This window comes from Sorghum bicolor, chromosome 2, assembly GCF_000003195.3.
Source record: "Sorghum bicolor cultivar BTx623 chromosome 2, Sorghum_bicolor_NCBIv3, whole genome shotgun sequence".
NCBI classification, from domain to species: Eukaryota; Viridiplantae; Streptophyta; class Magnoliopsida; order Poales; family Poaceae; genus Sorghum; species Sorghum bicolor.
This window is the reverse complement of record NC_012871.2, coordinates 20,212,600-20,239,437: the sequence shown is the minus strand read 5'-3', so window position 1 is coordinate 20,239,437 and position 26,838 is coordinate 20,212,600. Positions and strand designations below refer to the sequence as shown.

The following is a 26,838-nucleotide window of genomic DNA, read 5'->3' as shown; positions in this document are numbered from 1 at the left end:
AGCTTGGACGAACATCATAAGTTTTTCCGATGATAAGCCAGAAGCAGCTGGAGGAAGAGGAATTAGTTAATCTGGGGATTGATTTCCCTAAGCAGCAATACATGTCGTCTTCAATGAGTCCAAATCCATGTCCATAACCAGGGGAATGGGATGTATATATAAGTAGAGGAGGCCTGATCGCTACTCATCATTCATCACTGCCTTGCCTCCACAACGCAAGCAAAGCAAACTGAAGAATTCATCCATCCACCATCACCTTTCTTTCTTTCACAGTTCGGGTCACTGTCAGTCGCTACCACTACTTAACCACTTCTCCCAAGACAACAGGAGATCGAATGGCGGCGCTCAACAAGCTAAACAACTGCATGACGACGAGCTCCTCCTTGGTGCTCGTCGTCCTGCTGGCGCTCTCGGCCGCCCCGCTGGCGGTCGTGGCCGGGGACCCAGACATCCTGACCGACTACATCGTCCCAGCCACCGCCAACCCCGCGAACATCACGGGCGCGTTCTTCGCCTACTCGGGCCTCCGCGGCGCGCTGGCCGCGCAGGCGCCGGAGAACTTCACGGTGGCCAAGGCCTCCATGGCGGAGTTCCCGGCGCTCAACGGGCAGAGCGTCTCCTACGCGGTGCTCTCGTACGGGCCGGGCTCCATCAACCCGACGCACACGCACCCGCGCGCCTCCGAGCTGCTGCTCGTCCTCGATGGCGCGCTCTCCGTCGGCTTCGTCGACACCCTAGGGAAGCTCTTCACGCAGGACCTCGCCGCCGGGGACCTCTTCGTGTTCCCCAAGGGCACCGTGCACTGGCAGTACAACAGTGGCACCCAGCCTGCCAAGGCGCTCTCGGCGTTCGGCAGCGCCGCCGCGGGGCTCGTGTCCCTCCCGGCCACCCTGTTCGGCGCCAGCGACATCGACGACGTCGTGCTGGCTAAGTCCTTCAAGACCGATGTGGCCACCATCCAGAAGCTCAAGGCAGGCCTCGCCCCGAAGCCATGATCGTCTATGGGCTTTGCTTTCAGTTGCTCCAGGCCCTCGTGTGCATCTTTCCTTTCTCTTTTTAATCGTCCACGTCGTCGTTCTTGAATAACCTGCCACGGGCAATGGTGAGTAGTGATCGATCCAGTGAGCGTCATGTCATATGGATAAAATAATTTAATCTGCCCCCGACCGCATCCGGTGTGATTCGTATTGTGTGTTGATGATGAGTATTTTAATTATTGTAATCTCAATCATATAATATCTATATATACATTCCATCGTACTAGCTCTTCTTGCTCGTCACATGATGTTAACGCCAGTCGCCATGTCACGGAATACCCATTTAAATTTGTCTCAAGGTATAGTCATCCCATTACATCCCATACACACCGCTCATTTCCTACTTACCAAACGCCACCTAAAGTTAACAGTCTATAGATAGCTGATGACTTGATGAGGATTTGACAAGTTGATCTCGTAGACAAATTTGAAGACCGGACTCTCAACCTGTAGTTGATAGTTCTAAAATCGACTTTTCTACTTGATTATTTCTAGTAGTTTATTAATTCAACACATAGCCAGCAGGGGTAACAACAAAACACAAACTTACCCAAATTGTTATGTTCACCCCAAGGAAGTCATGTTTGGAATAAATTTTGTCTTTGTCCAAATCTAGAGTGGTATGGATTGTCTTTTTTTTCTCCTAAACAAACAAATCCATGACAATCTGAGAATTATTTTTATAAGACAAAAGAGAAAATATCCTGCCAAATGGTCCTAAGATTCATATAGAGTCTAAAAGACCAACTACCTAATAATTGTTATAGCTGCTATAGCTGAGCAATTTAGCAGCGCTAAATCGTAATATAATAATGACATAGCGGTAAAAATAACAATACCGCATGGCTGTCTTTAGAAGTTATAGCATTGCTTTGTTGTAGCCTGTTATGGTTTCTAAGATGACTGTATTATTTTTCTCAGTAGTTTGAGGTGTGTTTGTGCCTCGAATACAAAACATTCGTGTGGGTATGCCATAGTTTTGAATCTCCCGCTATAGCCTTTTGAGGCAGGATGCCGCTATAACCCGCTATAGCCCAATTTAGCTCCGCTATTAGATGTTTTAGACATAAACCGCTCAACAACTTAGCCCGCTAGTATGCTGAACAAAAATTAACATTTCCAAATATATGCCGATGCATTGCCCCCACCTTACTAAAAAAATATTGATTAATAGTACACAAGAAACCTTTTTTCTCTTAAAAACCGAAGATACAGAAAAAAAATCTAAATCCGACACCTGAATGTCACTGAGGCTCCCAACAGTACATGTAATAAATTATTTTTTTCGCCATCCTACTATAAGTTCTATATTAGCTCAAATTTCATCGAACTTTGTGCTAACAAAAAAACAGCAGGTATTATTGAAGGCTATACCACCCTATTTTTTTTAATTTTACCATCTTTATTTAAAATTACACAAAAAATGATTGTAGCTCATGTGCAAAATTAAAATAACTATAATTTCAATACACCTAGCTGTACCGTACCCAAGAAACTAGCAAAAGTCATGAGCCGGGGGAACCCATTATAATTTTTTTGGAAGGATCGGCAAAAGTTTTGTCGAAATTCTATAAGTAAAATAAAAAAAGAAAACAAGGATACTTACAAAGCGATACGCTGTCCTCCGGTGCAGCAAAACAAACAGCAAAAAGGAAAGAAGCACTAAAAACACAGTCCACCGGGGCGACCAAAACCAAAACTTACGATATCACAAACCTAAGACATCAAATTCTTGCGCTGAGATGCTTCAAAACACTCGAGTGAGGTTTATCATTTCCCTACTGATTGAATGAGGTTTATCATTTCCCTACTGATTGAATGGCAGAGTAATGGCGCGGCAGCCCTTATCATTTGTCTAAAGTTGCTCATGGCTAATCTCTCATAAGCAACCCGGTGGTGTTTTTTCGTTTTCCAGTTGCAGCTCCTGGTGTTGTTTTTTGGTTTCGTTTCGCTGTGTTGTTGGTAGCCAGGCTCGGCTCCCCTCTTGTACTTCAACTCTGTTTCCTTCTATGGCAATGATATGCACCCTCGTGCGTATTACACAAAAAAAAAATCATGACTAAAAATATTGTTGGCTGATTAGGCTGCGCAGCTGGAAAGCTTAGGTGGGAAGCTGCCGGCAATTGCCGGACAACAAATAACCAGCACATACATGAAAAACAAAGCGATTCTTGTTGTCTCTCCAAGCATGTCTATGTGGTGACGACGCAGGAATATACGGACTGCTGCGGCGCTACTAAGTTGCAACTGATATGATTATACATGAATTGATGGAATGCATTGTTTAGCTCGATCTCTGTCTTATGCTGGCATACCTTTGGCAGTTTCACCATATTCGTCTAGCAAGAGCTAGCTAAGCTATACTGTCACCTGTGCTGTACATTGTAACACCCAAACCTGCAAAGCTTAAGAAACCAAGGAGGCCCATTGTCTGTTAGTACAAAGATAGATAACTCTAGCGGCGGTCCAGCAGGCACAGCTCTTCCAAGTTCCAAGGCCGCGCTAGCTGTTCCTATATACTAATTAATTATATACTTGTATATTATATATTTATATATAGCTAGCAAACCATCGCAGCCCCCAACTCCTGTGGATCGCGCCACGCTTCGGCAAGCTCTGCCATGCCACGCGCGTCTGATCATTCCTGCAGCTATAGCGGATCAATGGCGCTCGCTCCCGGCCTCCGGCATCTGTTCCTGTGTGCCGCCGCCGTCCTGCTGGTGGTGCACCAGCTGCCTGGGTGTGCCCGCGCCAGCGACCCCGACATCCTGACCGACTACGTGGTGCCGCGGGACCTCTTGGCCGACCCGTCCCAGATCAACGGCACCTTCTTCACCTACACCCGCCTCGTCAGCAGCAACGCCGGCGACCCAGCCAAGTTCACCGTGACCAAGGCCACCGCGGCCGAGTTCCCGGCGCTGCTGGGGCAGTCCGTCTCGTCCGCCGCGCTCGTCTTCGGCGCCGGCACCGTCAACCCGCCGCACATCCACCCCAGGTACGCGTACACGTACACGTTGGTTTGCACGACGACGTACGTGTCTCTGGCATGATCATCCATCGCATGCAGGGCGTCGGAGCTGCTGGTCGTGGTGGAGGGCGCCCTGTTCGTGGGCCTGGTGGACGCCGCCCGCAACGGCACGCTGCACACGGCGACGCTGCAGGCCGGCGACATGTTCGTGTTCCCCAGGGGCATGGTGCACTTCCAGTCCAACGACGGCACCGGCGTGGCGCGCGCCTTCTCGGCCTTCGGCAGCGCCAGCCCCGGCACCATCTCGCTCCCCACGGAGCTCTTCGAGACCGGCATCGACGACACCGTGCTGGAGAAGTCGTTCCACACCGACCAGGCCACAGTCGATGCGCTCAAGAACGACCTGCAGCAGCCGCCGGTGCCGGGGCCCGCGCCGCCGCAGGACTCCGCCGGCGTCGCGCTACTTGGAGGAGCACGTCTGGCGGCGGCGATGCTCTGCGTCGGCACCGCGTTCTCCCTCGTCTTGTGAGAAGCGTGTTCAGCTGGTCACGAATAAGCTGGTGCCATTTGACGTCAGACGTTTGTCAGGATCCACACTCCAGTCCAGGGCCTGTGGCGCCGGATGAGCAACAGGACGCGTCGACTCCAGCTGAGGCGGGAGGAAGAGTGAAGCGGGCCAAGACAAAGAGTACCAAAGTGTTTCGGCCGGAGTGGGTCACCGAGTGAGCCCAGTTAGGGAGTGCATGTGTGAATTGCTATCCTATATGTGTTGGCCCCTGCCCCATGGATGGCGTATGACTATTGTATCAAACTGTTAGAAATCGAGTTTGGTTTGGTGGCACACGAGTAAAAATGAGTATGCAGCCCGCGTGACGGCGGCCTGGCACGGAGAACAGCAATTCGGCCCGGCCCAAGCAAGGCACGACCCACTCCCCTTCCATGCCTGGGCCGGCCCAAAGTATGTAGCAGGTCATGCTTGGGCTGACCCCTCGGCCCGCGGGGTGGCATGGAATGGTCCACAAAAAAGGAAAAGGTCCGGTGACAGTGCTAAAGAATAAAGGCCTATCAACCTATCACACTTACACCCTAACCCCCACTCCCACTCACACCCCCACCCCCCGTCGCGCCCATCGTGAGTTCGTGATGCGACTCCCACAACCGCGCGAATGCATGAGACTCCGCGTCTGCAGCCACCCTTCCCCAGCGCCAAGACATCGACAACCTCCTCCTCCTCAGTCCTCACATCCAGCACCAACGGCCAACCTCCTCCACGCCAACGACCGCGAGCACCTTCTCCCTCACATTGTAGCGCTGATGAGTGAGCATGGCTGCCACCATGTCCCCCGCACCGACGCTTAGTCTCCTCCACGCCAGCCTTGACCTCCTCCTCCACGCCTTCTCTGACGCTAGATCTGGCTGCGAGCACACCTGCGGGGCAGCCGCTGCCACCTCCCGCGGCTGGATTCGCTGCCGGCGAGCATGGTCGGACTCGGTGTTCCCTTCTTTTTTGGAAATTTGGTTGTGGCCTGTGAGCTGGCCTTTGGTGGGCCTTGTGTCGGTCCGATATGCTAAAAGGGTCGTGTTCATCGGGCCAGCCCAGCACAGAAAGTGGCCCAACAGGCCGTGCCTGGGCAGTCGGCCAGGCCCGGTGGCCTGTGAAGACACAGGCCAACAACATGCGGGCCAAACAGGCTCATGCCCTATAGGGCGTGCCTAGCATGGGCCTAGGTCATGCCTTGCTGAGCTACCCGTTGCTCATCTTTACACATGAGCACAAATGAAACACAGAAAGAGACGAGAGGAAGAGAGCTTTCTTTCTTCTCTGTATTTCACTTTTACTATTGTTGCCATCAGATTTTGGCAAGCAAAGACTGCTTGTGGGACCAGCCCACCGAAGGGAAGATAGCTAGTTTGTTTGGATCGGCTAAACGAAGGACTGGGTGATGTTAGCCAATCAAAATGTGTTGGGACTCGGCGAGCAAGGGAAAAGGATGTGTTGGACTTCATCAAGGATGGAAGAATTGAAGTCTAAGTTACCTTTTATTTTATGATCGTATTTTGTTAGGATTCATGTCTATGTTTCTGGCCTACAAATATCGAAGACCCGGCTATTATAAAAAAAACACAACATCAACACAACGACACTTCTCGGCTTTGGCCACAAATTTTAGGAGTAGGAGTAGAGTAGATCTCGGCAAGACCTTCAATAAATCGAGCTGCATCGGTTGATTTTGTCCTTCAATTTGCTTGTGAGTACTGCTACGGTTCATGTCTTGTTTTTCACAGCTGTATCATATGATCTCGTGTTGGCTTCATTTAAACTATTTATCGGTAGGCCTTATTTGTAAGGCTGCATTGTTTCAATCTCTTTCAAGTAATCGATTTAAGCTAGTTATCGGCTCTATCAGATCGGCAATCTAGTAGATTCATTAGGTTATCGATATTGTTTGTTTTTAATGATTTATTTATTGCAACAATATTACTGCCAAATCAAGATTGACAGGATAGGTTAAGCTTTAACCTTATTAAGATCGAACTGTTTTGACGTAAAATAGTTGATCAAGCTTGTATCAACTAATCTGTCGATCTCATTTATTACATGTTGTGTATTCGAGATATTTATACGATCATGATTGATTTGGGATTGAAATAGATCTAGCTTAATGTTGTTTGTTATTGGCTGTATTTTCAAACCTACTATCAAGCACATTAGGTTAAGTTTACCTAATTCCAAATTTGATTATGATCGAATAGATAGATCTTGTTCATGTTTCATGGATCTTGTATCGGCGAAATAGCCAATCCAGTTATGCTTTCACGAGTAGCGTGCATGTATAGATCTATTTAGACATCAAGCAAGCTAGCACTGTTTGTTGGATCTGTTGAAGTCCGCTGGCCTTTAACCAGGGGAATGCAGATTTAATACGCTTGTGAAAATAATTTGGTAAGACTGTTGGTCCTTGGACCAGTCTTCGTAAATTACTGTCTGTTTGATGAAAGAACTAGACGACTCGGTATATGTAATCTATCCTTTTTACATGAACACTGTATCGGTTAGATAGCCGATCTAGTTATATTTCACTCATGGCACGTGTGCATGCTTTGCTTTGAATGTAATTAAATTTATTAAATGATCTTGGGTCACGCTGCATGATTGTATCATCTAATGAGATCGACTAATCATATATTCACTTATTATATACTATAAATAGTTGTTCCATCATCATACATTTGACACTGTTAGGAGTTGATTTTTTAGTCATTTTTCTTGATTAACGGCTACTTTAGGCCACATATTCTAGAACTGTCTGGTAACAACCGGGAGCTTCTATAATTTGACATTTGCTCTCCTTGTCAATTATAGGTTAAATTGACTGGCACGCCAAAGATCTAAATCACTAAGTTTAGCTTATCTGTTGAAGCTCAGGGGATCAAGAACTCTAGCTTCTACATGGTTTCTAAGGACCTCAGAGTGTGTTACGTAGAAGACCAATTTTTCATGCTAACACAGTTTTAGCATGCCCGGTGGAACCACAATCGTCAACATGGACAACAAGAATGTTCTGAACGTCACTCTGGAGCTACACAAAAGACCAATTTTTCGTGCTAACACAGTTTTGGCACGCCCGGTGGGACCACAATTGTCAACATGGACAACAAGAATGTTCTAAATGTCACTTTGAATGAGCTCCCTAATAACATGAAGGATTTGGTCACCACTATTGTTAATGAGTATCAAGAGAAGTGTTTGCTATCCTTTAGCAAAAATAGAGATAAAGAAGATAATTCAGAGGACTCTTCTTCCAAGAGTAGTCATGGAAGGAGAACGTGATCCAAATCTCTAGATTCAACATGGTGCTATGTATGAAACTATCAGCAAAGCTATGGCTACAACATTGGTCAATCATAATGAGATTTTCTTAAACGGCATAACCAATGCCATCAAGAAAGCTTTTAGCTTGAACATAGTGAACAGAGGTCCAACATAGTAAGCTAGAAACAAGCCAGCATTTGTAGGACACACATTAGGAGAGTAGATATCTAGAGAACAACTGACAGAAAATTATTGTACCAATGAAGGTAACACTGTACAACAGTCAGTGCAACAGCCGATAATGGATCATAATATTGGTCATTCGGCTGTGAAAAATTCTCCTCAAAATAGAAGATTTGTTAGAGAATTCAATGCTCCACCGTATCAAGGAAGAGTGGCACCTAGTGAAGTATCTCTTGTGTATCATTGTGTCTTTGAGTATTACACTCTGAATGCTTCTAAGAATCCTAGGTATCAGCCCAATCCTCAGAGGAGTCGATATATTGGCCATCAAGGACAAAGTAATATGAATCAACAAGGGACGCCACTCTAGGTGGATCTACTAATGAGTCAAGTGACTGATATGGTACAGCGCCAATTCGGTCTGAAGCCCAAGAATACATCAATCATTTATAGAAAGTCATATCCAGTGTGGTATGATCAAGTGGTGTTGCCACCAAGGTATAGACTGCCTGATTTTGTCAAGTTTATTGGAACAGATTCAACGTCAACCATGGAACATATCAGTCAGTATTAGGCTCAGCTTGGAGAGGTGGTTGATGAGCCGACATTCAAAGTGTGGTTCTTTCCTCTTTCTTTGTCTAGACTTGCATTCTCATGGTTTGCATCCCTCCCACATGTTCTATGGTTGGATAGGAGGATCTAGAATCCAAATTTCATTAGTACTTTTATTCAGGAGCAAAGTTTAAAATAATGGGCTATTGAAAATAACAGCAACTTTTTTCAGCAGCTATGCAACTATAGCGGTGCTATAGTGGCGCTATGACACATAGCATTTTTATAAAAAATACATGAAAAATATGAGTAATTGATGAAAAAGGCATGGTAAATATGAATTTTGATGAATAAAATATGTTTTTATAAGTCTAGGTAACATTACAAAATACCAATATAACATTACAACATGGTTCATGAAAGCTTCATTGTCCAAAATACTAAATTAGTTACAAATGATAATCTAGTCTAAGATGAAGTTTTGAGAGTTAGACTGAGAAAATTTATCATAGCGGCACTATAACGCGTAATAGTGGTGAAATTTGTTGTAACAAATGCAACTTAGCAGTGCTATAGCGTGTAATAGCGGTGATAGTTGTGATAGCAAAAAAATATAAATAGCTTAGCGGCAAGCCTATCCAGTAGCTACAGCGTCGCTATAGCCCCGCTATAGCCCAATATTTTTTCTTTGCTCAAGAGTCATGAAGAAAGGGATTGTAGATTTAATCGATGTAAGGCAAGGAAATAATGAATCTAGACTCCATTATATCCAGAGGTTCAAAGAAATTAGGAATCAATGTATACACTGACACTTTTAGAAGCAAAGGTGGTTAGCAGTGCAATTCAAGGGCTAATACCAGCTATCAAAGAAAAGATTGAATTTGACTGCCCAAATATTGCTACCTTGGCCAGAAAAATAGCTAGCATTGAGGCACAATTCAGATTTGCACGTTTCAATAAACCTGAGAAAGTCAGCAATGTTGGTTATGATGTGGGTTCATGTGTTCTAGAACAATTAGTTGATGAGAGTGATGAAGAAGAAGAGAGAAATGAAATAGCCACTATGCGTTGGGTATGGAAGTATTCTGAATATATTTCTTGGGAAAAAAAATAAATCCACAGAGGAAGAAGGGAGAAGGTTTAACTTCGATATCACGAAAGCTGATAAAATCTTTGATTACTTACTAGAAAAGGATCAGATTAAATTAATAGGGAATTATAAGATCCATCGGCTGAAGAGCTCAAGAAAAATAGGTATTGCAAATACCATAATTCTATCACTCATAATACTAATGATTGCAAAGTTTTTAGAGATATCATCCAGCAAGCCATTAACAAAGGGAGAATTGAGCTAGAAAAGATCAAAGGTGGTTACATCTTCCTTCTAGAAAGGTAAATTCAAAGTGCTTACTTCTGATATAGCCAAGGAGGCAAGAACAGTTGATTCAGAAAGACAAATATCGGCTAAAGAATATCGAGAGATCAAGAAGAAGCAAGATTAGTAAAATAGTCAATAAGATCGTCCTAAGACTGGTGATATGCGTAGGTGTCCTACTATCAAGATTCTTCTAAATAAATGGCAACAACAGAAGGAGAAAGATTAGATGCACCGATAAAGGGATTATTGGGAGTATCAAGAGTGGCTTCAAGAGGAAGAATATGAGAGGCATCATTATGAAGAAAGGAGAATCAGGGAGGCAAATGAATATCACTAGAATTGTCCTTTCTTTAGGCATTGCTAGAATGAAGGTTTGAAGCTGCCTACCCTCAATAACTGTCCTAAGTGCAGTGATCAGTATTGGGAATACTGACAAACAAGAGCCAACCACTGATCTATATATGAATGATTGAATTTTGGAAGGACAAATCGGCGTACAAAAATTGAAAATGCCCAAGATCAGCTAGAAGAAATAATAGTTGACTGAGAAATGATTGATAGGGAATATGTTTGGCAGGAAGATCAATGGTGTTCTAGAGGACTTACTACAAGCCAAAAGAGATGGGTTCAGTGTTTGAGGAATGATGAACTGCAAAGAAAGAAACCTGAAGTTTGGCAAGTCAAACAAATAGCTGATAAAGGCAAAGGTAAAACATCAACTGAGATTTCTGCTATCTTCATGTTGCCTACTGAGTTTAGAGCTATTGATCATGAAGAAGAGTCAGATGAAGAGATAGGTATAGCTCAATAGATTTATCAAGCATAAAGTGCTACTTTGAAAAGCTTGAGAAGTATCTGCATTTGAAGGCTTTATATCTTAAGGGCTTCATCGATGGAAACCCTTGACCAAGATGTTAGTTGATGGAGGCACGACTATCAATCTAATGTCTTATTCAATATTCAAAAAGCTTGGTAAGAGAGTAGAAGACATGTGTATGACTGACATGAGGTTGACAAATTTCAATGGTAACATCTCTATAACCAAAGGAGTTGTGCGTTGAGTTAACAATTGGTAGTAAGAGCTTACCTACTAATTTCTTTATAATTGATGCCAAAGGTACATACAACATACTTCTAGGCAGAGATTGGATCCATACTAATTGCTGCATTCCATCCACTATGCATCAAAGTCTGATTCAATGGATTGGAGATATTGTGGAGATTGTTCTAGTTGGTTCTTCTGTTAGTATTTCTTATGTTGAAGCGGATGAGTGGAATTATGAAGGTATTTCTCTAGAAAATACATGACGGAGACATCATCAAAGTATTTGAGATGGTCAACAACTGATACAAGCAGTCAGCTCTGAAAGTTTTCAATAATGGATTCCTTAGTCCATGACAATGGAGGCAAGATGGGCAAGGGTTTTTATGTTGGCTAACGAGTTAGAAGCAATAGATATAGGAGATGGTAACAAACCTAGGCCGACATATATTAGTGCTAAGTTAAACCCTAAGTATAAACAAGAATTGACAGCCTTATGAAAGGAATATAAAGATTGTTTTGCTTGGGAATATTATGAAATGCCCGATCTTGATTGGAAATTAATTGAGCATCGATTGCCAATTAAACCTGGATATCAGCCTTTTAAACAAGCTCCAAGAAGAATATGGTCAGATGTCATGGTAGATGTAAAAGTAGAGATTACTCGGTTGTATGAAGCCAAGTTTATTCGACAGTGTTGGTATGCAGAGTGGATATCTAGTGTGGTCCTTGTGTATAAGAAAAATGGGAAGATGAGAGTTTGCATCGACTTCAAGGATCTAAACATAGCTACTTCCATGGATGGCTACCCAATGTTAGTTGATGATATGCTGGTAGATGAAGCAGCAGGGTATAAAGTGATTAGTTTTATGGAGGATAATGATTGGATAATCAGATATTTATGCTAGAGGAGGACATCCGCAAGACTACTTTTAGGTGCTCTAGTGTTTTGGGGTTATATGAGTAGGTGGTCATGACTTTTGGACTAGAAAATGTTGGTGCAACTTATGAGAGGGCAATGAATTATATCTTTCATGAGTTGATCAGCAAAATTATGGAAATTTTTATAGATTATATGGTTGTGAAGTCTAAGGGATATCAGGAACATCTAAAAGATCTCAGAGCTACTCTTGAATGTGCGAGGAAACATGGACTAAGGATGAATCCTCATAAATGTGCATTCAGAGTATCAGCATGACAATTCTTAGGCTTCATGGTACATGAGAAAGGAGCAAAATATTCTTAGGTGGATGGAAAATATGTGGTTGTGTACTCCCAGTGTAGGAGCAACAGATATATGTGGAGTGTATGTGATCTTGATCATGGCAGCATGATAAATTTCTCAACAAGGGTCACAAGGTTTGACCAAACTCAACAGAAAAACAAGTAGTAAATGTAGTAGGTTTATCTACCCTATATATGAGTTTGGTAGGTCATTTATCTTACCACAAAGGAGAGGTATAGCTATTCATTTTTATTTTTGAAATAAAATGCTCTAATGATAAAACATCTAGAGTCAAGTTCTCATTATTCTACTATCCCATATTCCTCAACAACTTAACAAACATGGGGTCCTTAATAATAAGTTCCTAGTAGTGGCAAGACTCCATGGAAAAGAATTATGTTAATCTAGTCCTAAGTCATGACTTAAATAATCTTTCCTATTTGTTGAAAAGTGTTTTAACATGTGATTTTTAGTTTGGATCAAACTAGAAGCTAAAACATATGAAAATAGAGTGCATTAGGCTCAATACCTGACCATGGATGAAGCATGAGGCGAGAGGGCAAGATGATGGGTAGGCCGGCCTAAGGGAAGGTGTCGGGTGGTCTGCTCTGGCAGCAACTTGGGGCCTGCTACGTCATGTGTGGTCCCTAGTTGATTACCTTCTAAATTTCATGATTTTTCTGATCAAATTCTATTCCATGGTCGCGATTTGTCTCCCCCACACTTGTTTTCCTGTATAATCTTTTCTGTACATGTGGAGAGAAACACATATCCAAAAAATAGAGAGAGAGAGCGGGTAATCATAATAATACTCATTAATAATTTAATAAGGCACTATGGCAAACCAAACAAACCAATTATTCTAACAATTGAGCTAATAATGAATCTAACATTTAGGACACGACCTAACAAATTTAACCTAACACACTTGTGTCTTATTACTAAGATAATTACTTTACTTTCTAACACATTTAGAGAGTAAATCAATTTCTCTCACAAGTCTCTCATTTTCTTTCTTAAGATTGCTAGTTTTTGTGATATTCAACTCCATCTGCTTGCTCATGGTACGCATGGTACTAGTAAGAAGAGTGCTTTGCTGCTAGATGGAGATGACTGTCGGAGAGAGAGAATTGATTTGGTTCTTGAGCATTGCTATGGTCGTCCTAGGGCGCTTTGCTTCTCTTTTCAATGGTGGTGTAGATCTTTTGGGAGTTTCTCTTAGAGGGATGTACTTGAGTTGGCCTGGTGAAGCACGAATGTCATCAAGAGAGAGACTCGGGGAGCTATAGTGTACTTCACATAGGTGACTTCTCCAAGCTTGTTGGTCTTCACACCAAGGAGCCTTTCACTGGGTTTAGGAGACAGTAGCTTGGTGTCCCTTGGCACAATGATCTTTGGGCCCTTTGGCACATCCTCAAGAAGTAGTCGCTCTTGCGGTGATGGGAGCATTGGCTAACAAACTTGGGTGAAGTAGGATTGCCCATAGCTTCAGTGTGGTGGCTGTTGACGGTCCTTAAGTACTAAAATTAATAATCAAATAAACATGAAAAAGGATCAATATGAAACAAACATCTAGAATTAGGGTTTTATCTGACAGAATTCCACGAGCTTTGGTGTTTATCTATTTCTGCAGGGGTTTATCAGAAAATATGGAGAGAAGGTCCACATGTCATGTTTACAACGAGATAATTACGTGCCGCGCAATTTTCCTCAATCTAGAAGGATCCAGAAGCCACGGGAACGAACGGGACGCGAATCGGGCTCGAGAGCTGGGCGGCCGCCCACCCCCCTTGGGCGCCCGCCCTGGCCAAGAGGCCAATCAGGACTCTGCTTCGGGGCAAGACTCCACCGACCTAAAGGATCAATCTAAACCATACAATCTATGTCGGTTTGATCCAATGACTCACGTTCACTTGAGGGGACTATAAAACCAGACCCCCTGGCCCCTGGAGGAAGAGAGGAGAAATCATTATTCAGAGGTAGCCATCAAAGTTAGGGTTTAGATCTCTCTCCCACAGAGAATTAGAATTAGCTACTCCCTAATCCTTCAAGTTTAGAGGTTGATTAGATAGCAATTATAGAAGTAGAGCACTACGCTCTGGATTCGGATCTTCGGTAATAAAGATTGGTATTATTCATATCTTTCTCTAATTCTATTGTTCTAATTGCATTATGTCTCTAATTATTATGTTCTTAGTTTGCTCTAGTTCTATATTTGATATAGTTCTAATTGATAATGAGTTTATGTATAAGTTTGCAAAGCGCTTAGCTCTTGACGCGAGGGAGTTAAGTGATAGATCACATGTGAGCGTGGTGCTTAGATGTTATTTATCTGCAAATGTATCCTATTGGCCGAGTCGTGTGGTAGTTCGCGATAGTGATAGCTTCGTTGATTCTTATATAGTCCACCCTCCGTTGATAGGACAGACAGAACCGGTATTGTGGAGTAAGTCATGCGATGTTCTGATTTACTTTATCAATGTTCCTTATACATGAATGAAGAGTCTTTTATGCTATATATGATCTTGTAGATAACTAGAGTAGATTATGACTTAGTAGTTAGTAGATAACTTAGAATCCATTCTCTAGCAAATCCGACATCACCTACATATATGAGGAGTAGTCTATTTTCTAATCGCTGTGCTATCTACCCATGAACTTATACTTTATTATCATTATCTTTATGGTTTACCCCCTGCTAAAGTAAGTGACTGTGTGACGAGTTTCTCATTAGTAATCATGTTCTTGCAAGTTTATCTCTAGTCTATGCCTTGATAGATTTTGTCCCTTGATTTAATTCCATCTTCTTGAGATCCCTAGAGCAAAATTATAAATAACGATACCTGGAATACTTATCCTGGTGAAATGCTACAATGAGGTGTTTTATCTGTGCGCTTGCGGATAGAATAGATTATTTTCTAGAGAGCCTTTACATTTATAAATACCTTTGTACACTCTGGCGCCATGCTAGGGATGACAACCTAGTATCTAAGTGGTGTTAGTTAGTGTCAACAAGCATTTCTGGCGCCGTTGCCGGGGACTTATAGGATCTTATAGGAATTATAGGAATTATATGAGCCTCAGGAATAAGTCATAAAAGGGAATAAAAGGGTAATATTAAAGAAAGCCAGAAAATCAATCAAGGTTATTCATATGAAATATTAGACTAGACTATAGAGAAATAATTGCATAAAACAGCTACTAAGTGAGAAATCATAACAAGGCACCGCTGCTTTGGCAGGTTCACCCTGTTGTTTTTCTATGTTTATATTTTTATACAGGGTATAACAGGATTGACTTTGGGTACATTCAACTCTTCATCATCAGAACCAAAGCAATCAAGAGAAGAAGAAGCTAGCTACCAATTGCTGAAGCTATGGCACAGAAGACCCTACAAGAATTCTCTGCTCCAAGCCTTGAGAACATTCTAACTGGTCCAATATTTGCAGTAGAAGAAGGAATACCTGAGTTTGAGCTCAAGTCAAGCCTCATCAATTTGGTACAAGCTACACAATTCAGTGGAAAGGCACATGAAGATGCCAGTGGACACTTGCAGAATTTCTTAGAGATTGGAAGCACAATCCACATCAACGGAGTTGACAAAGACGTCATACTGCTTCGCCTCTTTCCATTCTCACTAGTATAGAAGGAAAAGCGAGGAAGTGGTTCTACACTCATCAAGATAACATCAACAACTGGACGAACTTGTCAGATGCCTTTCTATCAAAGTTTTCCCTATAGGCACAACAGAAGACAGAAGCCATTTCAGAAGCATGGGAGCGTTTTCAAGGATACATATCAGATTGTCCTCACCATGGAATGGCTACATGGTTACTTATGCAGACCTTCTACCATGGATTAACCCAGAAGGCTCGTGAGTGCCTAGATGCATCTGCTAAAGGATCATTCTTGGAGCTTACAACTGGAAAAGCAGAGATACTTTTGGATAAGATAGCAGAAAACCAAAGCTGGTTCCAAGATAAAGCTCAACATTATCATCAAACTGAAGAAATACCAGAAGAAGTAAATGCATTATCAACTAAGATGGAAAATTTGCTCCATTGGATTGACCAGAGGGCCAAGTTCAAAGAAGATCAAAGGGCCATTGAGACAGCATACAAATATCAACCAACTTCGAGTCAACCCAATAGCAAAGGTATGAATTCAGGTAATACTGTCAAGCAACTTTCATTAAAAGAGATAATTGCTCAACAAACCAAAATTAATGATGAAGTTAAACAAAGGCTAGATACAAATGAATCATCTCTAAAAGATATACACAATAAAATGGATTTTCTACTAACTGCCTTTGATGAGCAAAACACTCTTAATAAAAGGGTAGAAGCTTAAATTAATAAAGATAGCTGCTGCACTGCCTGTTGCTACTAACCTTGAGCAGGTAAAGAATATAACTACTAGAGGAGGTAAAGCCACCAGAGATCCACCATACCCAAAAGAGAAACAAAGAACATCAGCACCAGTGCAACCAGCAGTGATAGAAGAAGAAAGCCCAGTTGGAGCAAAAGATCTGCTCCAACCACCAAGAACTAGAGAAATGAGGAAAGATTTTTACGACACCAACTATTTGCCATTTCTCAGAAGAAACACAGGACTGCAGTCGGATGAGCAGTTTGGTAAGTTTGTAGAGGTCATTCAGAAATTATATGTCAACATACCTCTGCTCGATGCCATCAGAGACATTCTTAACAAGAAGAGACCACTGCCCACCACTGAGGTTATCAAGCTGACAGAAGAATGTAGTGCGGCCATCCTCAACAAACCACCAAAGAAGAAGGAAGATCCAGGATGCCCCACTATTGATTGCTCGATTGGAAACCAACACTTCAACAACGCACTTTGTGATCTCGGAGCAAGTGTCAGTGTGATGCCAGCATCAGTCTACAAAAGTCTTGAGCATGCAACCTTAGAACCAACATCAATGTGCTTGCAACTAGCGGATCAATCAGTTCGACACCCATTGGGCATCGCCAAGAACATTCCAGTCAAGATCAGAGATTTCCTGGTGCCAGTAGACTTCGTAGTACTGGACATGAGTCCTGACTCAAAAGTGTCCATCATCCTTGGAAGGCCATTTCTGAGCACTGCCAATGCCCACATTGATGTCGGAAAAGGAGAAATCAAGTTCAACATAAACGGACAAGAAGAACACTTCACATTCAAACCCAGACCAGAGAGAGACTCTACAGTGAAAGAAGTTCATGGAGAACCACTGGAGACACCATCTCCAGAGGAAGGTAACTCAGAAGATTAAAAGATTTGGAGGTCCACCTTGGGGGACCTAAAAATCCCAAACCCTCACCGGGAGGTAAATCGGTATTTATCCGCATTATTAATTTTCTCATATTTAACTTCTTGCATAATTAATTCTTGCATTAGTCATAGCATTATAATAATAATAATAATAATAATAATAATAAAAGCCCCATATAAATAACATTCGTGGTGTGTAACAACCCATATTTATTAATTATTGTGGGGGCACAAAAATATTTTCCAATATCATTTTCAATAAGTTTCGATTCTCATAGATTTTCCTGCATTATATTTAATCATATAAATCTTCTAGAAGCTTGACCCACACTCTTTGGGTCCCACATGTCATACACTTCATCTCACATACATCCCATCACATAATATGTTTCCACTCACCTGACATCTTTCCACCGTCCAACCACCACCAACACAATATTATTCTGCGTGAGATCAAAGCAAGGAAGTATGTGGAGGAGGCACACCCAGGATGGACACCAGGGGTGGGCGCCCGCCCACCTACCTTGGGCGCCCGCCCTGTCCCCTGCTCAGCCTATAAAAGGCCACCTCCAGCTCCCCTTCTCTTCACACAAGCACTTCAGAAAACCACACAAATTTCAGTTTCCCGAGAAGGAGCTTTTGTAGTGAAGAGAAGAGAGTAGAGAGAAAGAGGAGAGTGGAAGGGAAGGTTGGAGTTCTTTTGAGAGAGTGATTGTCACCTAGCAAGTAGTGATCCCGTTGTCTAAGCGAAAGTAAAAGTTGTTTAGGGGGAGGCTCTACCAAAATAGAAACTTGTCTTGAACGATTAACCCCTGGACTACTGACACTCGGACAGCTGACCACTAACATTTTATCTCACATTTTCCACCAGTTGTGTTTTTGCCAACTTTTGTTTGCAGGATGTTTAAGAAGGTGAAGAATGCAGGGAAGGCTCTCAAGAACATTGGTACAAGGAGTTCAACCCAACACTCCTCACAGCCATCAGAGATGAGCGTCGACCCGACACCCACACAAGCTCCATCATCTTCATCAGGCCAGCAAGTCAAGGTCCTTCTCAAGATAGGAGACCTTGGACTGAAGACCCGAAGAGAGAAGGAAGTTTATCAGCAATTGAAGAACAAGGATTTCATTCACACCCCTACTATCGATCCAATCCTACTACGAGAAACAGGTATGGACACTGAATTTGACTTAATTTTTCAGATGATGGGTTGGACAAATTTTTGGAATATAACTGAGCTGGGTTCTCGTCTTCTCACCCTCTAATTTCTTTGCACTTTACAATACTATGAGGGGGGAATTGTTTTTCGGATGTTCAAACAGGAAATTATGTTATCTTGGAGAGAGCTGAGCGACCATCTTGGTTTCTCTTCAAGATGCATCCTGAACATTAACTCCGATTTACCCAATTTTGAGAGACACCAGTTTTGGAGAGAAATATCTAGAGATAATTTTTACAGTCAAGCCCGAACCAGTGACATGGAACACCCCACTCTTAGGATGTTTCACAAATGGCTTGGGTACAATCTTTTCTATCGCGATGATATTAGGAAAGTAAGAGTAGGAGATTTACAACTTTTATATGCTGCTATTAGTAAAGTACCTACTTCACCTGTTACACTATTAGTTTCACATTGGCTTAGTATACCTAGTCTGCAGGGACCAGTAGGGTGTACTTCACTTATCACTCGTCTAGCCACTAATCTTCACTTACTAGAAAACTCATCATTGGACTTCATAGAAGAATTAAGAATTTATCATGGCTATGACACATTTAGACAAGCTCGGATGTTAAAGAAAGAGGGGAATATAATGTATATGTTGTATGATGATAAAGGCAAGATTCGGTTACCTAACCCGAACCTTGGCCTCTACTCTGTGCAAAACTTTTTGATTGAGATTGCAGCAACACCAGTGAACCAGAGAACTCCACAGCGAGTGGCATCTGAAAGGATAACCACTCACCGAGAACGCACTTGGTATGGAGCTGACCCTGGACCAGAAGAAGCAGCACACCTGCATTATTGCGATTACAACCCTCGAGTCCTTCGAGACCCATGGGCTCGTCATGCGCAACCACAAGAGCCAACAGAGGAGACATGGCCGGAGAGCCAAGAGCACCAGTGGACAAACCCGCCTTTTCATACGGGCAGGTACTCCACTGATCCATATGGAGCTTCAGGATCCAGACCTCCACCCCAATTTGATGCAGGACGATACTCCGACGCCTCCTACGCCTTCACGAATGACTACTATCAAGAGGCCGGTGCTTTCTTCACTCGTACCGACAACACCCTCCTCGACATCCAAAACACGCAAGCAGAACATGGAAGACTCCTGGAAGAGCAACAAAAATGGAACCAGGACCATGCTACTGCGGTACAAGAGCTGAGACAAGATACAACAACAATGAACGATAACATCACAACCATGATGCGGTTCTGGAACATCGGGTAAGACCCACGTCAACATCCAGCTTGGGGGAGTTCCTCCAAATTTATCAAGTAAGTTTTTATTTGCTCTTCTTATTTATTCTATTCTGTCTTAGTATTTAATTTATCTTAAAAGGAAAAAAACTTAGAAAACCAAATAAATATTTTCTTGCTTTTATTCACTGCACTTTAATAAACATGAAAACAAAATAAAAAGAGTGTGTAGATAAGTGTGCTTTATTTTCCTGCTAAGTTTAATCTCTAGAAAAAATAAAAAGACCAAAAATATGCATGATGGAAATGATGAACAGTTGCTCTGTTTGCTTACTTACAAGTACCTAGCTTTTATATTAGAGTTCTTCTAGGAATTACTAAAACTAAACTTACTATCTTTGGGAAGCATAAAACTAAAGTCTAGGTAAGAGAAAGGCATGATATAAAGTTGAGTTGCTGCTTATCTTGTTCCTACTACACTAAGTTCTGGAGATTTATTTTGAAAACTTACAAATCACATGATGAGTGCCTAGCATACAAAACTACCTACCACAGCCATACTTGCTATAACATCTTTTACTATATTCACATTGAGTTTGATCGAGCTGTGTAGACCCTTAGGAGCTTTTCATGTGGTTAAATTAAGATATTCACTTGCACACATCTACCACAGCATTCATCATCAATCATTAAAATTGCTAAAAATATTATCACTCACTGTCCTGAATATTGTTATTCTCTCTCTCTAAAAAGAATCAATGCAGAAGAGGCATGGGTTATGCAAAAAATATATACGAGGAACTAAAAAGGGGCAAGTGCCCGGGAACCTCGAAAAAGAAAGAAAAAGAGTGAGACGTGAGGTAAAAATGGACAAGTGTCCGAAGTAGAATTAGGGGCACAAAGATGCCCACTTGAGCGGAAAAAATGGACAAGTGTCCGACAGTAGAATTAGGAGTATCTACTACCCACCTGAAAAAAAAAAAGAGAAAGAGAAAAAGAGATAGCCCATGTTCTCCCAAAGCAAAGATCAAAGAAGAGGAGAGATAGCAATATGAGGAGCAATGAGAAGTAAGTTATCACTTATGCATTTTCACTATCATTTACTCCACCACACATGCACATCTTGATTTAATTATATGCTGAGTTCCTTTGGATCCATGGCTCGATTAGACAACATATGTATGAGCTGTTTTCCACTCCTATGAGCTCCACTTAAATATTCTATTAGCTATAGGTAAGTGACATTATGGTAAGGATCCACAAATACCACATATAGAGAGACTTGAGAGATCATTGCTGGGAACTCTGAGTTTTATTTTGAAAACTTATGAAAAACTCTAGAACAAAGGTGAAGTGTAGACAAGAGGGATAGTGCTTGACTTAACTATTTTGTCTTTTGATTACTTAAGATTCAAGTGCAGGTACTAAACTCCATAACACTTCACTCTAATCTGGAAGAATTTTTATGTAAAAGCATGTGTGCTTGTCAGGAAAGAAAACATCGAAGCAACTCCTGATCCGTCTAAGTTTAGCTATTTGCTCAGGGACGAGCAAAGGGTAAGCTTGGGGGAGTTTGTTGACGGTCCTTAAGTACTAAAATTAATAATCAAATAAACATGAAAAAGGATCAATATGAAACAAACATCTAGAATTAGGGTTTTATCTGACAGAATTCCACGAGCTTTGGTGTTTATCTATTTCTGCAGGGGTTTATCAGAAAATATGGAGAGAAGGTCCACATGTCATGTTTACAATGAGATAATTACGTGCCGCGCAATTTTCCTCAATCTAGAATGATCCAGAAGCCACGGGAACGAACGGGACGCGAATCGGGCTCGGGAGCTGGGCGGCCGCCCACCCCCCTTGGGCGCCCGCCCTGGCCAAGAGGCCAATCAGGACTCTGCTTCCAGGCAAGACTCCACCGACCTAAAGGATCAATCTAAACCATACAATCTATGTCGGTTTGATCCCATGTCTCACGTTCACTTGAGGGGACTATAAAACCATACCCCCTGGCCCCTGGAGGAAGAGAGGAGAAATCATTATTCAGAGGTAGCCATCAAAGTTAGGGTTTAGATCTCTCTCCCACAGAGAATTAGAATTAGCTACTCCCTAATCCTTCAAGTTTAGAGGTTGATTAGATAGCAATTAGAGAAGTAGAGCACTACGCTCTGGATTCGGATCTTCGGTAATAAAGATTGGTATTATTCATATCTTTCTCTAATTCTATTGTTCTAATTGCATTATGTCTCTAATTATTATGTTCTTAGTTTGCTCTAGTTCTATATTTGATATAGTTCTAATTGATAATGAGTTTATGTATAAGTTTGCAAAGCGCTTAGCTCTTGACGCGAGGGAGTTAAGTGATAGATCACATGTGAGCGTGGTGCTTAGATGTTATTTATCTGCAAATGTATCCTATTGGCCGAGTCGTGTGGTAGTTCACGATAGTGACAGCTTCGTTGATTCTTATATAGTCCACCCTCCGTTGATAGGACAGGCAGAACCGGTATTGTGGAGTAAGTCATGCGATGTTCTGATTTACTTTATCAATGTTCCTTATACATGAATGAAGAGTCTTTTATGCTATATATGATCTTGTAGATAACTAGAGTAGATTATGACTTAGTAGTTAGTAGATAACTTAGAATCCATTCTCTAGCTAATCCGACATCACCTACATATATGAGGAGTAGTCTATTTTCTAATCGCTGTGCTATCTACCCATGAACTTATACTTTATTATCATTATCTTTATGGTTTACCCCCTGCTAAAGTAAGTGACTGTGTGACGAGTTTCTCATTAGTAATCATGTTCTTGCAAGTTTATCTCTAGTCTATGCCTTGATAGATTTTGTCCCTTGATTTAATTCCATCTTCTTGAGATCCCTAGAGCAAAATTATAAATAACGATACCTGGAATACTTATCCTGGTGAAATGCTACAATGAGGTGTTTTATCTGTGCGCTTGCGGATAGAATAGATTATTTTCTAGAGAGCCTTTACATTTATAAATACCTTTGTACACTCTGGCGCCATGCTAGGGATGACAACCTAGTATCTAAGTGGTGTTAGTTAGTGTCAACAGTGGCAATGCAGTCAATGGATTTGGAGGGATGACGACAAGAGGCAATGGATCTAGAACAGGGACATTGGCCAGTGCATCTTCCTTCAGCGAGATCTTATTGAGGTCGAGTCTAAAGGGAATGATCTCTCTTTTGGCAATTGGATCTTGAAAAGAGAGAGGAGAAATTATCTTTGGAAAGGATAGGAGACTTGAATTGAATGCGGTTGGAAGCAGGCATGGGCTTGTTTATATAGGGGGTTCATCTTGCAGCAGGGGTCAAAATCTTCCTCGTAATGACTCCATATGAAAGGATATACGAATAAAAGTTAAACATATGGGATTCTAACATGGAAGGGTGTAGAAGGGATAAGAGAATTTAATTGTTATGAGAGGAGGAAGTGGGAGGCTGAGTGGCACAGTGGGGGTGCTGGCAGACCCCACTTGTCATCACTCGGGGTGATTTTTGTTGTGATGCCTTCTAACTTTATTTCGTTCCTGAAAATCATAGTTTCATATTTTTTGTAATAGAGGATGGCATTGGTGTAATTAAGGTAAAATTAGAAATTCTAACTCATCAACTACCTCAGCCACCCTATCGAGTCTTGCAAGAAGGCCCCCTTCATTGCTAGGAGTGTCGAAGCTCCTTGTGGCGGCGAAGGTAGAGGCGTAGCTAGTGATGGTGAGGAGGAAGGAGAAGAAGGTACCCTTGTCCGCGGCGTCAAGGGCAGAAGTGAAGGCTAGGGGGAAGGAGAGGATGGCCATGGAAGCACTAGTGGTGGTGTAGCCTTCATCCATGTCCATGTCACCGACGGCAATAGCCACCAAGATGTGCGGCAACTATGGCAAAGTCAATAGTCCAAGCTCCACCTATGGCCAAGTAATCCACAGTTTTATCGCTGTGATTGGATTGAGTGCCTTTTGTTCTGCACTCTGCTTGATGCATGTGTTTTGTAGCATAGCTAGTGATAATGTTATTTTCTTAGGCTGATCAATGTGAATTTGATCCAGTGCATGTATTTGTAGCTTTTCGTGGATAGTGTTTTAGGCTGCATTTAGTTTTGATCTGGTGCATGCTATAGATGTTCTTGAATGTTAGACATGTGGATTTTGTCTTCAACTAGAATTAGCCATTGATCCTTGTTGATCTTGAGGCTATCTCTTTCAGTTCAACTTGGTGATGTAGTTGGTGATGTAATTTTAGTTGCAAAGTATGCAGATGCAGTTGTGGAGCTTGCTGCATAGTTTCGTTTCTTCCTCTATAGAATTCTGATGTCTTGCACCTGCATAGCCATTTTGATGTTCCACTTCTTTGATTGATCCCTTTTATGCTTGCTTGATGTAAAATCTCCATTACCTGATCTACAGTCAGCATGCATGTCAGGTGTATGTATGGAACTTTAATTTTGGGGGAATTAGGCTTTGTTTGGGTAGGTATGGCAGCAACAAGCAAGGCTGGCTATATCTTGCTTAGCTCTTTATGATTGCACTTTGTTGATGGTCCTTAACACTTGTTTTGACCATCAACATTTCATCCAAAACCATGGTAAATCAACATGAACAAGTGCATATTTTGGTTATTACTTACCTAGTTCCTCATGTACATTGAAATTTATTTGTATGCAGAAAATAACAGGAAAAAGAGTGAAAAGGACCGACCTAGAAGGCAACCCACCACACCTGTTGCCACATAGGCCAACCAGGGTGGCGGGCGCCATGCCAAGGTGCCAGCCGTCGGGCCCACCAGGCAGGCACCACTGAAAGGTCCTTGTTAGGTTTTGGTAATTGAGTGACAACTTAGGTGGACTAATAGTGTTTATGTGAGATACACAGGAGATTAGTCCACAGGTGATTATATGATGATGGAGGAGCTCATTGCATATGAGACATGACATGGAGTCATGTGACCAAGGTGGAGAAGATCAAGATGAGGCTTGGCTTGATGGACCGGTTGCAAGAGTGAAGGGCAAGTCAGAGGCTTTGAAGCGAGGGACCGCGTGTGACGGTGAAGCTTGAGCAAGACTTGGCGCCGATGGACCGAGGCAACGGTGAAGAGCAAGTGAGGTCAAGATCGATGAACCAATACGGTCACGTGATGATATGAAGTGGATCATATCATTTGGTGATTGGTTGGTGCATGTGTTGCATCAACATTGGAGGAGATGGAATGGAATGTGCAAGGCAAAGGTATAACCTAGGGCATTTCCATTTCACCGGTCATAGGTGGGTAGAGAAGTTTATGACCGGATTTAGGATAGATGGCCGTACTATCAAGAGGGGCAAACTTGTTTGCATATCGGTCATCTAGTGCCACTTGAGCGATCTAACTTTGCACATGTGTTAGGATCGAGTGGTGCGGCAAGTTGAGAGGCTAACTCCTTTGAGAAAATGTTTGGGAAAATGCTAACACACTTGCACTGGTGGTGTACACTTGTTGGTGTTGGCACACTTTACAAAGGAGGTGGTGTTCCTAGGGTTGAGAGGGGTGTGGGTTCCTCTCTCCAAGCTCGGCGGGATTCGGCGCTTTTGAGAAAATTAAGTGTATATTTTCTATTGCGTCGGTGGGAATTTTTGGAGAAGTCGCGGGAGTGTTTCTCTCACCGGACGCTCTGCGCGGAGGCACCGGATGATGGCCTTTAGCGTCCGGTGTGGTGTCGGGTGTAGTAGAGTGCACCGGACGCACCGGAGAGAGTCCGGTGCTCAGTGTCTGGTGTGCGGGCGGTTTGGCAACCTTCTCTGCGCATGAGTCCGGTGAGCACCGGACGCTGAGGGTGCGTCTGGTGGCTTGCGTCCGGTGACCGTGCGAGTTTGCGGAGCTCTCTGCGCACGAGTTCGGTGTGCACTGGACGCGTCCGGTGTGACGCAGTAGAGCGTCCGGTGGTGCTGTGCAGGCGCACGTGTGAAGTAGCCGTTGGCGGCAACAGTCGAGTTCAAACGGCTAGTGACATGTGGCTGACGCCTGAGCACCGGACGCTGGGTGTTGAGCGTCCGGTGGCTCCCTGTGAGCGTCTGGTGCCCTCGTGTTTTGCCCAGTGAAGGGGCAACGGCTAGTTTAGCCCTTGGGGCTATAAATAGAAATGGTGGCCGGCCTTGGCTGGCACTGAGCACCCTTGGGACTTAGTGTCCATGCTTAGGAGTGCTAGTAAAGCCTCTAACTCACATATGCTTGATAGTGATCATCCGATTGTGTGAGTGAGCGATTCTAGTGCGTTGCACTGACAGATTGCATCGAGTGGCACTAGGTGTTCATGTTGCAAGCCGGTGGTGCTTGTTACTCTTGGAGGTTGCCACCTCCTAGATGGCTTGGTGGCTTGTGACTCCGTCGAAGCATGCAAGGAGATTGTGCGGTGCTCCGGAGAAGAGATTGTGAGGGGTACGGTGCTCACCCTGTGGGGATCGCGAAGAGCAACTCTAGTGGATTGCTTGTGTCTTGGAGGATCCCCATCTTGAGAGTGGATGTGCGGCACCCACTGAGGGTTTGGCTTTGGAATGCCAATTAGCTCGTGATCCATCAAGTGGGTGTATCGCCACAACGAGGACGTAGCTTGGTGGCAACCAAGTGAACCTCAGGAGAAAATCATCGTGTCAACTTTGTTCTTCCTGTTGGTTTGCAAGTCCCTAACACAAGCTTGTTCTTACATTCATATACTTGTGCTTGTGTAGTTGCTCTTGTAATTAGTTAGCTTGTGTAGCTTGCTAGTTACCTTCTTGCTTGTGTAGCTAGAAGTAGTTCCCCTTGCGTGACTAATTTGGTTTGTGTAACCTTGTTAGTCACATTGCTTAGTTTTTGTAGCTAAGTATTTTGCACTCTCTAATTTGGCATTGGTTGCCTTGTTATTGAGCATTGCTAGTGAGCTTAGGAGCTTTGTGCTTTTGCT

The 26,838-nt window shown here is 42.9% G+C and overlaps 2 protein-coding genes across 2 annotated transcripts; both read left to right on the top strand.

Annotated features, from left to right (window-relative positions):
- Positions 338 to 995, top strand: LOC8061701 (germin-like protein 9-3). Its single transcript, XM_002461951.2, has one exon. It carries the CDS (start codon positions 366 to 368, stop codon positions 993 to 995), a length of 630 nt encoding a protein of 209 aa, XP_002461996.1. The 5' UTR covers positions 338 to 365.
- On the top strand, positions 3,701 to 4,534 carry LOC8062550 (germin-like protein 9-1). Its single transcript, XM_002461950.1, has 2 exons — positions 3,701 to 4,032; positions 4,105 to 4,534. Exons 1-2 carry the CDS (start codon positions 3,701 to 3,703, stop codon positions 4,532 to 4,534), a joined length of 762 nt encoding a protein of 253 aa, XP_002461995.1.

Coding starts and splice junctions, on each gene's coding strand:
- LOC8061701 (XM_002461951.2), top strand. CDS start 366: ATGACGACGAGCTCCTCCTTGGTGCTCGTCGTCCTGCTGGCGCTCTCG.
- LOC8062550 (XM_002461950.1), top strand. CDS start 3,701: ATGGCGCTCGCTCCCGGCCTCCGGCATCTGTTCCTGTGTGCCGCCGCC. Junction 4,033..4,104: donor CCGCCGCACATCCACCCCAG/GTACGCGTACAC, acceptor CATCGCATGCAG/GGCGTCGGAGCTGCTGGTCG.